Genomic DNA, 12,781 nt, shown 5'->3' with positions numbered 1-12,781 from the left:
TTTCATCATCGCTCTGCTGGGAAACACCCTCGGCTTGTTCGTGGTGTTCAAGAAATCTTCTTCTCCCAGCGTCACAAACCTATTCATCGCCAACATGGCTGTTGCAGACCTGCTTTTAACTGTCACAGTAATGCCGTTCCAAGTTGCTTATTTCTACCGTTTCAACATTTGGATTGGGGGAACACTGGGTAACATAACATGCAAGGCTTTGTTCTAAGTCATCCCAGTCTCAATAGCGGCGACTGTTCTAACCATGTTGATCATATCTATCGATAGGTTTTACGCCGTACTCTATCCCCTAAGAGAAAAGTTATTTCGAAGCCCGAGAATCTTGTCAGCGATTATTTGGATTCCGTCTTTTCTGTTAATGCTGCCATATCCTATCTTATTTCGAGTTCGGTTTTTTCCAGGTCTAAACATGCATGGCTGTGTTCAAAAGTGGCCCTGGGAGGATCCAAATGATCCAACCTTTCAGGAAACTTACCAAGTACTCAAGATTTTTCACAGCACTGTTTTCGTCATACTGTACGCATTGCCCCTTGCTATAACTATTGTCATTTACTTCTTAATTTGTCGTAAACTGTGGCTCCGCAAAATCCCCGGAAACGTAACAGATAGTAATCGCGCAGCGGCTGAAAAATTCAAACGCAAAATTGTGCGACTGTTGGTCGCCATTGTCGTTGTATTTGCGCTGTGCTGGTTCCCAAATTATGTTAATCACTACTTTTGGTACGTACGACCTGGTCAGACGGACAAGCTACCGCTTGAAGTTCAATTGTTCTTCGCCTGGTTAGCGCATGCAAACAGCGCAATAAACCCGTGCCTTTATATTCTTATGAATGATAATTTTCGGACAGGGCTAGCTTCCACCCTTGCATCTTGTCCTTGTCAAAGTCTTTTCAGTTGCCAACAAAATTGTCCAAATATGGTTTTTCCAAGACGAGCAACACGCGCGGTTTCAGATGAACTCCAGGGGAGGTTTAGAGGCATTTATACCCGCTAAAAAAATTGGTATTAGAGACACACAGCTAAGCTCGTCTGCTGCATAACAAACGCATTGCATTTTCACAGCCCACTAGAGAAATTTAAAATAAACTATGTTTTAGCTTTCACAGTAATGAAAAATATACTCATTATGGTGCGGGGAGGCACAATACGGGGAGGCTCCGCCCGAAAGATGCCTCTTTTTTAGTCCGTTTGCAATCCATATAAAAGGGTAGCGATTTTACTAGTTGATAGCCCTGATGCATGTTTTTGCCGGACTAATAAGTTTCACCACCAAGCCTCGCGTTCGAAGTGCAAACTTGTAAATTTAATCATGAACTAACTTTGTTACCAGTAAGGTTTTATTATCTAATAACAAGAGAAAGGAAAAAAACACTGTAAAAAAAAAGCACTAGTAGTAATTATGTCTGAATGTACTCACTGTAATCGTCAATGTATTTACTTTTTTTTAAAAAATTGTAAGTAGCGTATCATTATATAATGTCTTGTTTTATGTAAATGCATTAAAAAAAACGTAAAATTTCAACATGTCTAGCAGAAAAGATGAAAAGAACACCCGCGTAGAAACTGCATGAAAGTAGCGGAGGTTTGAGGATGGTTCGCGTAAACAAGTCTTAATGGTGAATTTTAAGCATATCACGTTATCATGCTTATTCCACTTGGATTTAAATTAAACATAAAGCGCTGACTCGTTCTCAATCGTCTTCATACAGCGTGTGCTATATGAAGAAGACTGGGGACGAGTCAGATTTAAGCAAGTAAATTGCAATGTAAATACATTTAAATATTATATTAAAAAGTCATGATTCGGACCTGCAGTAGGTAGGATACAAATTAGCTTCAGTTAAAGGATTTCTTAAGAACTTACTGTCTAGCTCTTGGAACATGAAATTTCGGACATAATCCTAATGTTATGACTAATGAATTATTTAAAACTGGTGGCTTGCACCATGTCGGGCATTTGTGAGCGAAAGTTCATTTGCAGGGGTTATAAATAATCAGGAATTCTTAATCTGTATATAAAAGATGAATGCTGGTACATATAAACAATTTAATATTTCTATTACATCATTTTTGTGAACGAAAGTTCATTAGCGAGATTATAGTTAGGAATTTTTAGTCTCTATATGTAAGATACCAGCCGGCATCAATACCATTTATTAAACTGGTCTTTTGCACCATTTTTGTGAACGAGAGTACATCTTTGGCGAGATTATAGTAAAGAATTCTTTTATGAGATAGCAGCCAGCATAGATACCAGTTAACTGGTCTTTTGAGCCATTTTTGTAAACGATGGTTCATTTGGCGAGATTATAGTTAGGAATTTTTAGTCTCTATATAACATACCGGCTAGCATAAATACCATTTAACTGGTCTTTTGCACCATTTTTGTGAACGAAAGTTCTCTTTGGTTAGATTATCTATCTATCTATAGTTAGGTCCGGAATTCTTATTCTTTATATATAAGATGGCAGCCAGCATAAATATCATTTAACTGGTCTTTCGCACCATTTTTGTGAACAATAGTTCATTTGGCGGAATAACATAAAGCATAATTAAAGGTTTGTTCAGTATAAGAAAGATGCACTCCTAATAAAAAATTGCTAATCAATAACTGGCTTGCTTCCTGTCGTCTCTCTTTTACAAACTGATCGAAGTGCTATCTGAAAGGCGTTTCAATATCACTATCATTTGCGTCAACTAACTACACTTCCAAAGCTCCTTTGCGGCCGTACTATTTGTAGAAAAACGTATTGCGGTGCGGGCGGCCAGGGGAAAGGGGGCACTCAACTGAGGTAAATTGCCAGACAAAGCCATTTTTAGAAGCAATATTCTCCAAATTTTAATTTTAACTTAAAAGTCTTTGTCCGTTATCAGAAACTCTGCGATCACATTTGCAGACTGTCTAACCTTTTAAGCATAAAAAAATGGGATAAATTTCCAATCAGATGAAGTGAGCGAGCCCCCGGCGGCCCGCTAGAGGGGTTTGGGGTCATGCAAACCCCCCAAGAAAAAAAGAAATCTGGAAGCTCTGTAACGCCATTTCTATCGTTCTGAGTCGACAAATTCTGTCACAAATTTTCGGTAAATTCACCATCATTTTCATGCGGGATGGAATTCCAAACTCGGGAATTTCTCTTGCAGGGGAACACGCCTTACTAGGAAAACCTAATTCTACACCAGGGAGAAATAAAATTGACCAGGATTTAAAAAAAAAAACAGCAGGGGTCAGGGAGGTAAAAATTCTACCATGGAGGCCAAAATAATCCACCAGGTCGGGTTTCACCAGGTCTGTTACAGAGGGATGTGCCAAGCAGCTATCGTTTAGATGTGCAAGAGCTCTAGCGCCAGCAACTGCTTACAAGCGCAAACCGTGAGTCGTACATGTAACTTGTTGCTCTGAGTTTTACTAAGGCTTCCCTACGCGCGTTCTCTAAAAGCCCTATATGCATCCCAAAAACCTATGGATAGTGTGTGAGGGTCACATAAGGGCAAGACAGGCATAAGAATCGTCTAATCGAAGAACAAATGCACTTATTCGGGTCTTCTTATGTTGTCCTCACTAGGAATACCCACAACATAAGCATAGGGACAGCCAATGCAAAAGCTGTAATTGGAGTTTTTTTTTCACAGGAAATAACTGAGAAAGTGTATTTTCTACGCAAGCGATCCAATAAATTCAGTCCGCGCCTAAATTTACACAATGCCCAGTTTCTCCCGGTCACAAGACGTGTCTGCGGGAAATCATGGCATTTGTTTATTTAACTTTGCCAAGGTACTCGGACGTTTTTCGTTGAATGCAACTTTCATGATTCCCTAGAGGCGCGTCTGGTTGATGAAACTGAGTATTTTTAACACATCATTATGGGAACGTTTAAGTACAGACCAATCGAAATCGCTACCTTATTTTCAGGCTATATGCTACAATGATTTCTAGTGAAGGGAGCATTAACAGAATGATTGCATTCGTTCTTCATATGCTTTTGCATGTGCTTATGCTTATGTTACTCTAGGTCTCTGCCGTCCTCACAATTCTGATGCTCATTGTGCCTACGTTTATGCGCCTGCTTACGCTGCTGGTGAAAACCCAAAATCTGCAGATGAAGCGTGATCAGGCAGGCTTATTGTGGCCAGTCACGAAGTCGCCGAGATATCGACAATAGATTAATATTTATAGGCCCTATGCAAAAATGGTTGTCATTCGTTTCTGTTGTTTGGTCAAGTTTCTTCAAATGCTTGTTGTGGCACTTAAATATCCCTGAAATATTATGCTATTCTGAGAAGTTTCAGTGTTTTGGGTTAAATGGCTGCAAAGTTATGACTCATTCAAATTTAAGAGATTTGTATGGAGAAAGTCAACCTGGCCTGCCTAGCCTCGCTTTCATGTTTTTGGTAATATAAATGTCCCTGTAACTTCCCATAAGATAAAAGTATAGCCTTGAAACTTTATACACTGATTTACTTTGACTTCATCTTTAAGTTAAAGTAATTTATTTTTGTTGACAAATTATTCTTCTGGGAGCCGAAAATTAACAGCCGCCATATTTGCATAGGGTCTATAAGGCGTCCCAATTTAAAGAAATTCTTAAAACGTTTTGTTTTTCTAAATTAACGTTCATTTGCCATTTTTCACTATTAAATCTGAACTGTTTGGAAATTGTTCAGTCAAATAACAATTTTTCAATTCGTTTCATGAATGACACTCGGACCATCCATCATAAAGTTGATGTAAATTATTGCACATATCACGGCGCATTAGGATTCTCTACACGTAGGACAGATAAAGTTTGGGTCAAGATAAAAGAATAGATTAAAAAGGACAACAAATTCCTTTAAGTAAATATTGCTTTTTATCGCAAAAAGGATGCGGGACACTGAAAAATTGCCACTTTCTTTTAAATAAAATATTATCAACATACTATATGACATGCACACACTGTAATTGCATACTTTACTTTTAAGGTTAAAAGTGGTTCAAATTTGCCGTGGGATTATTTAGTCACGGAGACAGATCGTAAAAAAACTTGGGCGATAAACTAAAAATAACTGAAAAAAGTACGACCACGTGTCCTAACAAATGCGTTTCTTGTAGGTCTGTAGCTTAAAAGGCCCAAGACATTATAAAAAAATACTATCTTAAAGCTGCAAGATATACACTTTCGTTGCGACACAAATTTGAGAGTAGAAACTACTATCACAAAGACCAGTATTCAGACGGGCCGTTTCGGTGGATATCTGTTAGGAAGACCCAAGAGAGGTCTTATCCTCTCTGGAAGACCTAAAATCGTCTACGATTTTCGAATTAGAAAGGAGTTTTTAGCTCAATCTTTCGCGATTTGTTGTTTTCGAAGAGATAAAAATGTCGTTTGGGGTATGAAAAAGGCCAGCTACGATTTTTGAAAAGGTAACAGCGGCTGGTAAATTTTGTAATAATATTCGTTCCCTAAAATTTTCTAAAGTTTGAAAGTTCAGCTAGCGTATCCGAACAGATGAATTTTTTCTTAGCGTTAAAAATAAGCTTTTAAATCGCGCAAAAAGGACACACTGGAATCACCGTTCCGACACCTATAGTAAAATTTAATCTTTTAGTTCTCTACGCTAGGTTGCGAGTTTTATTCGGGTCAGTTAATTTTTTCATGGTCTGTTCTGCTTCTTTCTTTAAACTTGACGATTCATTCGAGGCTACATCGAGACTCTCAGGACAATCTCTTTTAACATTAGTAAGCTAATGGCTATTAATAAAGATCCGTAGATCATTTGAATTTTTTATTATCTTAATTGAGAACCCTTCTGTAATCTTTGTGATGTAGGCTTCCTCATTATTAAGATTTGTTATCATTTTTTATCCTTAGACAATTCCTCAATTAAGCTACAGTAGAATCCCGACTTCTCGATCGAACCTCCGCTCTGAGGGGAAATGAAATTTGCTTTGAGAAATCGAGAGGCTCGAGAAATTGGGAGAAAAACTACTGAGACGTACCATCCAAAGGAAACGAAAATTGGTTTGAGAAATCGGCGGTAAAATTACAGAGACGTGCTATCCAAGGGAAACGAAAATTGGTTCAAGAAATCGGGAGTTTCGAGAAAGCGAGAGCTCGAAAAATCGGGGCTCTACTGTATTGTTTACATTTTACATATCATGTTTCAGAAATGAATACTACAGCTCGATTCATTGTTATCAATATTTCGACAAAACTGAGGGTTAACAATCCTTTTGAAGATTTTTTTCTCTTAGCAAATATTAACACAGGAAATGGGTTCAGCCACTTTAATGCTCCTTCCTGTGTTTATACAAGGTAATTAAAGTGCATCTTATCCCGGTCTAAATCGAACTTTTGCAGATCGCTAAAAAGCAGTAAAATTTTTCATCTGGGATAGAACTGGCGACCGGACAATAAAGATTAAGATTATTGCTTCCGAAAATGCTTAACCGGCGTGACTCGATGTTTTATTTCCTACGAGTGCCAGTTTCCTTTTTTAATACCGGATTTCAGCCGACTTAAACTATGCTAATCTGGTTTATACAAATATTAGCACAGAGGATGGGCGTAGGTTTTTTTTACTATAGATCTTCAAACAGTAATCCTGCAATGATTTAAAATTTCCTTATAATTTTGAATTGACATCAGTACTATCTTGCCGGACTAATTCGATCTGGATAAAACACTAAAGTGTTGTGGTGAATTTGCCAAGGAACAAAACGTTTCATTATTTAAAGGGCTCATCGTTACTGACGCAAAAATACACTTAAATAATTAGATTCTCTCGACAGGTGACATACAGCCACACATTTCAAGCCGCCTAGTACAAATAAAAAACGGTCTTTAAGTGCGGTGGTTTTAATTTCTCCAGTTAAAGGTATTAGACGTCTTGGTAATAACACTAGTCACGTAGACCTGCAGATTTTTTTTACTTCGACAGACTTGAGGATTTGGAAGAATAAAAAGAGAGAGAAGAAGAGGTATGAATTAATTTTTAACGTCATTTAGAGTTTTGTTATATTTTGAAGGTCGTATATGAAGGTGTATTTTTAAGACATTGCACAATTTAATCTTTTCGGGGTCTTCAACCATACGATAAAACAGCAGAAAGTTTTTGGGTAGTTAAATCTCACTAAACGATCGATATTCTTGATTGCAAATGAAGTTATATACGAAAGTAGATTTAAAGTAGATTTTCCACGGGTTGGCAGTGGGCAGGCTCGATCTTAACTTGCAATATTTTCAGCTGTATTATTTAAACAACCGAAAATCATAGTTTGATTTTTGCAACCAGTTTTAGCAACATCTCTGATTTTTTCCGTCATTGATCCCGGTTAAATTGGCATTATCTTATAAATCAAATTCCAGTTAAGTGATTTTAACCGCTTAAATACTTAAGACTGGACTTTTTTCAGTGAATTTCGAAAACTACAGGCGACTCTCATTTATTTGCGGAAACAAGCCAAGGAACACTAATTTTCTCTTTTATGACAAGTAAAACATTAAAAATTAGATTTGGCCGTGTTGTTGACGAAAATTCGGATTCATTTCAATAATTCTAAAAAACACTAGCATTTCGAGGAAATTTTATATGTTTTATTCTGTTCATCTGTTCACTTTCTATCTCAATTATTCAGGATCTAAGAGATGCCAACTTCTGTAAACATGACCAACAACACTGACGCAACAGGAGCAAATGGTAACAGTGTTTTTAGAATAAATTCTCTCATTTCCTAGAGAGAAATATTTTTTTCTGAATTTCGGTCATTTGCTTTAATACTAACATATTTTTTAGTATAATTTTGCGTGTGAATAATATAAAACAAAGAATTACAATAAAAAAATAAATTCCGATATTATTAGTGGCACATCAACAGCGACACATGGTTTCCTTCAGATTCATTTTCCTTATCGGTTTTGATTTAAATGGCGTCTCCATTCAGAAGTATTTACGTTGTAAAAATGTAGCCTCCTCCTCAGGCAACTCTCTAGCAGGAGTCTGGGAACAAGGAATCTGGCCGGGAGGAAACTGGGGACGCATCCCTTGGTAAGGGAAATACTGATCTTTGTCATCTCTCCTTTTTAGGAACAAACGTCACTCATGACCCAAACTCCAACGTTGCACAGTTTGGTGTTCCACTCCCATCAGATTTCAAAATTGGCCTGGTGTCAGCATACGCAGCAATTTTCATCATTGCACTACTCGGCAACTCTTTTGGCTTGTTTGTGGTATTAAAGAAGTCTTCGGCCACAAGTGTCACAAACCTATTCATCGCCAACATGGCCTTTGCAGATCTGCTATTGACTGTCACAGCTATGCCGTTTTCAGTGGGTTATCTTTACCGTGACGTCGTTTGGTTTGGAGGAACAATGGGAACTATCACGTGCAAAGCCTTGTTCTACGTCATGCCCGTTTCCATAGCAGCGACTGTTCTAACAATGTTGATCATTTCGATCGACAGATTTTACGCCGTTTTCTATCCCATGAGAGAGAAGTTATTCCGAAAGCCAAGAGTCCTGTCAGCAATCATTTGGATTTTAACCCTTTCGTTGATGATCCCATACCCTCTCATTTATCAAGTTCGGTCAGATGCAGGTCGAAATGTGCACGAATGTGTACAGGTTTGGCCATGGGAGGATCCAAATGATCCAACCTTTAAAGAAACTTATCGCGTACTTAAGATCTTCCACATCTGTGTGTTCATCATACTGTACGTGTTTCCCCTTTTCATAATGGCTATCGTTTACTTCCTCATCTGCCGTAAATTATGGCGTCGTATTATCCCAGGAAACCGAACAGTTAGGAATCGCGTCGCGGCTGAAATGTCTAAGCGCAAAGTTGTCCGTCAACTGGTCATCCTTGTCGTGGTTTTTGCGCTTTGCTGGTTCCCGACGTACGTCAATCATTACTTCGGGTTTGTGCGACCTGAACATCATGACAAAGTATCGCTGGAAATTTACTTCGTTTTCTTCTGGTTAGCGCATGCAAACAGCGCTATTAATCCGTGTCTTTATGTCATCCTTAATGGCAGCTTTCGCAGGGAACTGGCTTCTACGCTTGCCTGTTGCCTTTGCTTAAGATGTTGCAGTTGCCAACCAAAATTTCGAAACTGGTTTTCCTCAAAGCGGGGAAGGACCATAGGCAAAACTGCCCAGACGACTCCAAGTGGACGTTTTTTCGAGCAACAGCTAGATGTAGTACATTACTAAAGATATTACACGGATTTTACAAGGCATAGTAATATCACATTGACTATCGTTAGTTGGAAAGAGGACATGCTTCAAGATTACTTGGAATTAAACTATTCTTGCGTTTTTGCCAACCAAACTGCCAAAACATGGCCTGTCGAAGAAGAAATGCATCATCGACAACAGCGCTTGTGGCAGTTAGCAGCAATTCCGTCTATTAACCGTGTAAGTATTAGCGGCATAGTCCCACAGAACGGATATACAATGATATACAAACTTATCGCTTGTGGTAATTAAAATATAAAACTAGCATTTTTCTTTGTTAGCCAGAAGGCCAACACAAAGAGTTAAAAATAGAACTTCCAGCAGAGAGAAAGATGCTTTGATCGAGGATTTTCACAATTTCGCTGTTGTATGTTTAAACTTCCAGGGACTTGCATCCCTCTTCGTGGCATTTATTTGCTATGGAAATCATGTTTAAGCGCCCATAATGACTCCGATTTTGAGAAGCTAAATCCAATTCTGCCTGGGCGCTTTTTGAGCTCGTGAGTTTATGGGGGAAGCAAAAATCCCTCCCCTCCTCCTTCCCCGTATTTTTTAAAAGTATTTATGCTTTATAATGCAAATGAAACTCGTATGGTATGTAAAGCACGCAATACTGGTTTATTCAGTTCAGTAGTAATTAAGTAATAATTAGAATGACGTCATCAACTTTGAAACCTGCCATCTTGGATCCGCCATCTTGGGTTTCAATCAAAAATGTCAGAAAATCCCCAAAGCTGATTTAAAAGGTTATATACAAGCTAAAAATGCTAACACCTTAAAGAAGAAACACTCAATTTGGGTAGAGTAGCTTTTCTAAAGTAAGATAGGGTAAAGTATCCTCCTGACATATTTACATCAATTATTTCTTTGACATGAGGATGCATTTTTTACGCGAATCTTTGATGCCTCTTTTGTTAAGCAAGGACGCACTGAGCGTCTGACTGATTTTAAACGTCTGTTAACTTAGATGTCTTCGTCTTATGTCAGATTTTGTGGCTAATGAAACACTAGACACAGAAAATATATTATCCAACTTCAGCAAGTGAAGTATAAAAAATTTAAAAAACGTATACTGTAAGAGACCGTTTAACAGGTTGGCATTATTTTCAATTATCTAATCCCCTGCAAATGCGCACGTGAAACGTTGCTGTTTGATAATAGATTACACACCCCAGTTTGTGTAGTGGCTGTATACTTTCACTCGTCATTGTTTATTTGTTGTTGTTGTTGTTTTGTTTGTTGTTTGTTTGTTTGTTTTTCTCACGCTCCTATGAGCTTGCTAAAATACAGTAGGTATCGTAAACACCTACAGTGATAGCAAAGAAAAGGTTGCAGATGTAGGTCCGAGATTTAAAGTTTTGAAAAGGATAATTTTTACAATATATCAGACATAAGTGCAAGTGAAACAAAAAAAAAACTCATAAGAAAACAAAATTGCAACTGCAAAAGGATCTGAGTGCGTTTAACTTTTGAATCTACATGTGGCACCACGCTACAGGACTTGCAGAAATTAAGAATAAACTGGCATCAATATTTAAGATAATTAAGTTTGATTTATTGTATTTTATTAAAGTTCAAATCAGTGATCTGTGTTCTTCATACTACTTGCTGTTGTTGACCCGGGGGAGGCTCCCGGCCTTATAGTGCACTATAAGGGGAGACCACTTCCGAAAGGGGTACAGAGTTTTTCATGCTGGAGGTATGGGAAAACTGTGCTAAAAGTTTTCAAAAGGGCCTTATAAAATATCTAGACACATTGAATGGTTGCTTCACTTAGCTTTTTTCAAGTAGTTATATTGGGAACGAGGTCAGTTATTCAAGCGAAAAGTTTAGAATCCCTACTGAGAAAGAAGTATCAGTTTCTATCAAAGTTCTATGATAGGGTAGCCTTTCCTGTCAAAGTTTGTACATAAAAGGCTAAGGATTAGTATAAAGTATAAAGTATATTTTAGCCACCATATTTGATTAGTCAACTGTGACAACTGTCACATGATTTTGATGGTATTGATTCCCTCCAAAGTTGAAGATAACACAATATTTCCAGATTCAGATAGAAAGATATCATTCACCAATTATCGATAGAATTGTGTATATTGTTATAGAAGAGACGTTATCTTTAGGTATATCCAAAGGGGTTTTTGTAAATGTGAATGATTGATTCAGAAGCTGTACGTGCATTATATGTTATGTTTAAATTCCTGTTTTTATCCATATGAAGGTGAAACATGAAACACAGATACCATAAACCATTAAACCATAAGGAAAAAGATGGCGGCTGTACATGTTACCACAACACGTTGCGAATCTAACACAGCCAATAGGCACATAGGAAGCCATATTTTTGCGAAATGTTTCCCCGTATACTAACAACATTGTGTATGCGAGGTTGAAGTTTTCAGAGCTTTTATGTACGCTTTAATAAGCGTTTTGGGGGGTTTCCATCCGATAAGAATTGTACCAGTCGCCATCTTTTTATGTTTGGTGGATTGCAACATAAGGTTATTTAATGTTCAGGTCTAGATTTCATTACTGAGTAAATTATGAAATTACTGTTCGAGATATATTATTGCGAGAATCAACCTCAATCATGGGCTCTTAGTGTCAAAAGTAAAAGCTTTGTAACTTATTTGTACCAGATAACATTAGTTAACCATTCCAGAGAGGTATTTGCTCATCAGAATTTTGTGTGCTCGTTTTATTAGCTTTGATTTTCTTTTGGTTTTACTTGTTGACAGAAATAAAAAGAGTGTTTTAAACATTAATCCTCGAGTTGCATTTACTTTTTTAATGGTGCTAAGTTTATATCAACAACTGAAGTCCCATTTATTCTGCGCTACGTTATGGTGACGCCCAATGGACTCGTTGGGTAACACTAGAAGTCAACGTTAACTCTTACAGTGCCTCCACCGCGGTCAAACGACAGAAATATGCAAAAAATAAGAAAAGTACTGCAAAGATAAGGTTTTAATTTTCACAGTTCAAAGTTCGATACATAACCGGTATCCTAAGGGTTTATTAAGTTTTTTGGAGCTTAACTAAAAAAGTTCTACGCGTTTGAAAATAGCGATATGCGGACTTGTCGGCGCCATTTGTCAAAGCACCTTTGGTTCGGATGCGAAACATTTAAAAAGTACAAACACTGGTTTACCTGAGGGAATGGGATTATGCTTTCACTCGGCAATTATTTTTATCTATCCTTGCTCTTAATAACACTTCAATTTGAACAAAAAACGGTGAAATGGAAAGAAAACCTGCCTGAGACGTTTGACCGCGGTGAATACAGTGCCAATCTCCAGGAGTACTGTCGAATATCTGTCAGGGCAACCTGCCAAAATACTGTGGCCGGGTGGGTAAGGGTAGAAGAAGAAATATCGTTTATTATAAACTTTACACGCAGTCCAGACGAATACGAGTACACAAAGCTATACAAAAATCTAGAGATCACAAGTACATTCTAAAAGATCCGCGGACTCTCTCCGAGGGTGGCTGTTGGTGGTCTTCAGGCGGGACTGTGTGGTGGTGGCATGTCATGACTCTGCCAATCCCCTACCGCTGGGTGG

General features: G+C 37.9%; 1 protein-coding gene across 3 annotated transcripts in view; it reads left to right on the top strand.

Moving 5' to 3' along the window:
• Positions 1-12,781, top strand: part of LOC144643397 (orexin receptor type 2-like) — a 64,398-nt gene that overhangs the window by 19,892 nt on the left and 31,725 nt on the right. Inside the window, exons 1-3 of one of the 3 annotated variants that reach the window (XM_078502622.1) lie at positions 6,809-6,967; positions 7,625-7,686; positions 8,074-12,249. In XM_078502622.1, coding sequence (XP_078358748.1) covers positions 7,635-7,686; positions 8,074-9,197 — 1,176 coding nt within the window. In that variant the 5' untranslated portion in view covers positions 6,809-6,967; positions 7,625-7,634 and the 3' untranslated portion in view covers positions 9,198-12,249. Of the gene's footprint in view, positions 1-6,808; positions 6,968-7,495; positions 7,687-8,073; positions 12,250-12,781 lie in introns of those variants that run through there. The other 2 variants (XM_078502623.1, XR_013568901.1) reach the window with 2 other exon arrangements.

Source organism: Oculina patagonica, chromosome 2 (genome assembly GCF_052425735.1).
Source record: "Oculina patagonica isolate OP01 chromosome 2, crgOcupat, whole genome shotgun sequence".
NCBI lineage: Eukaryota > Metazoa > Cnidaria > Anthozoa > Scleractinia > Oculinidae > Oculina > Oculina patagonica.
This window is presented reverse-complemented; position numbering and strand designations above follow the sequence as displayed.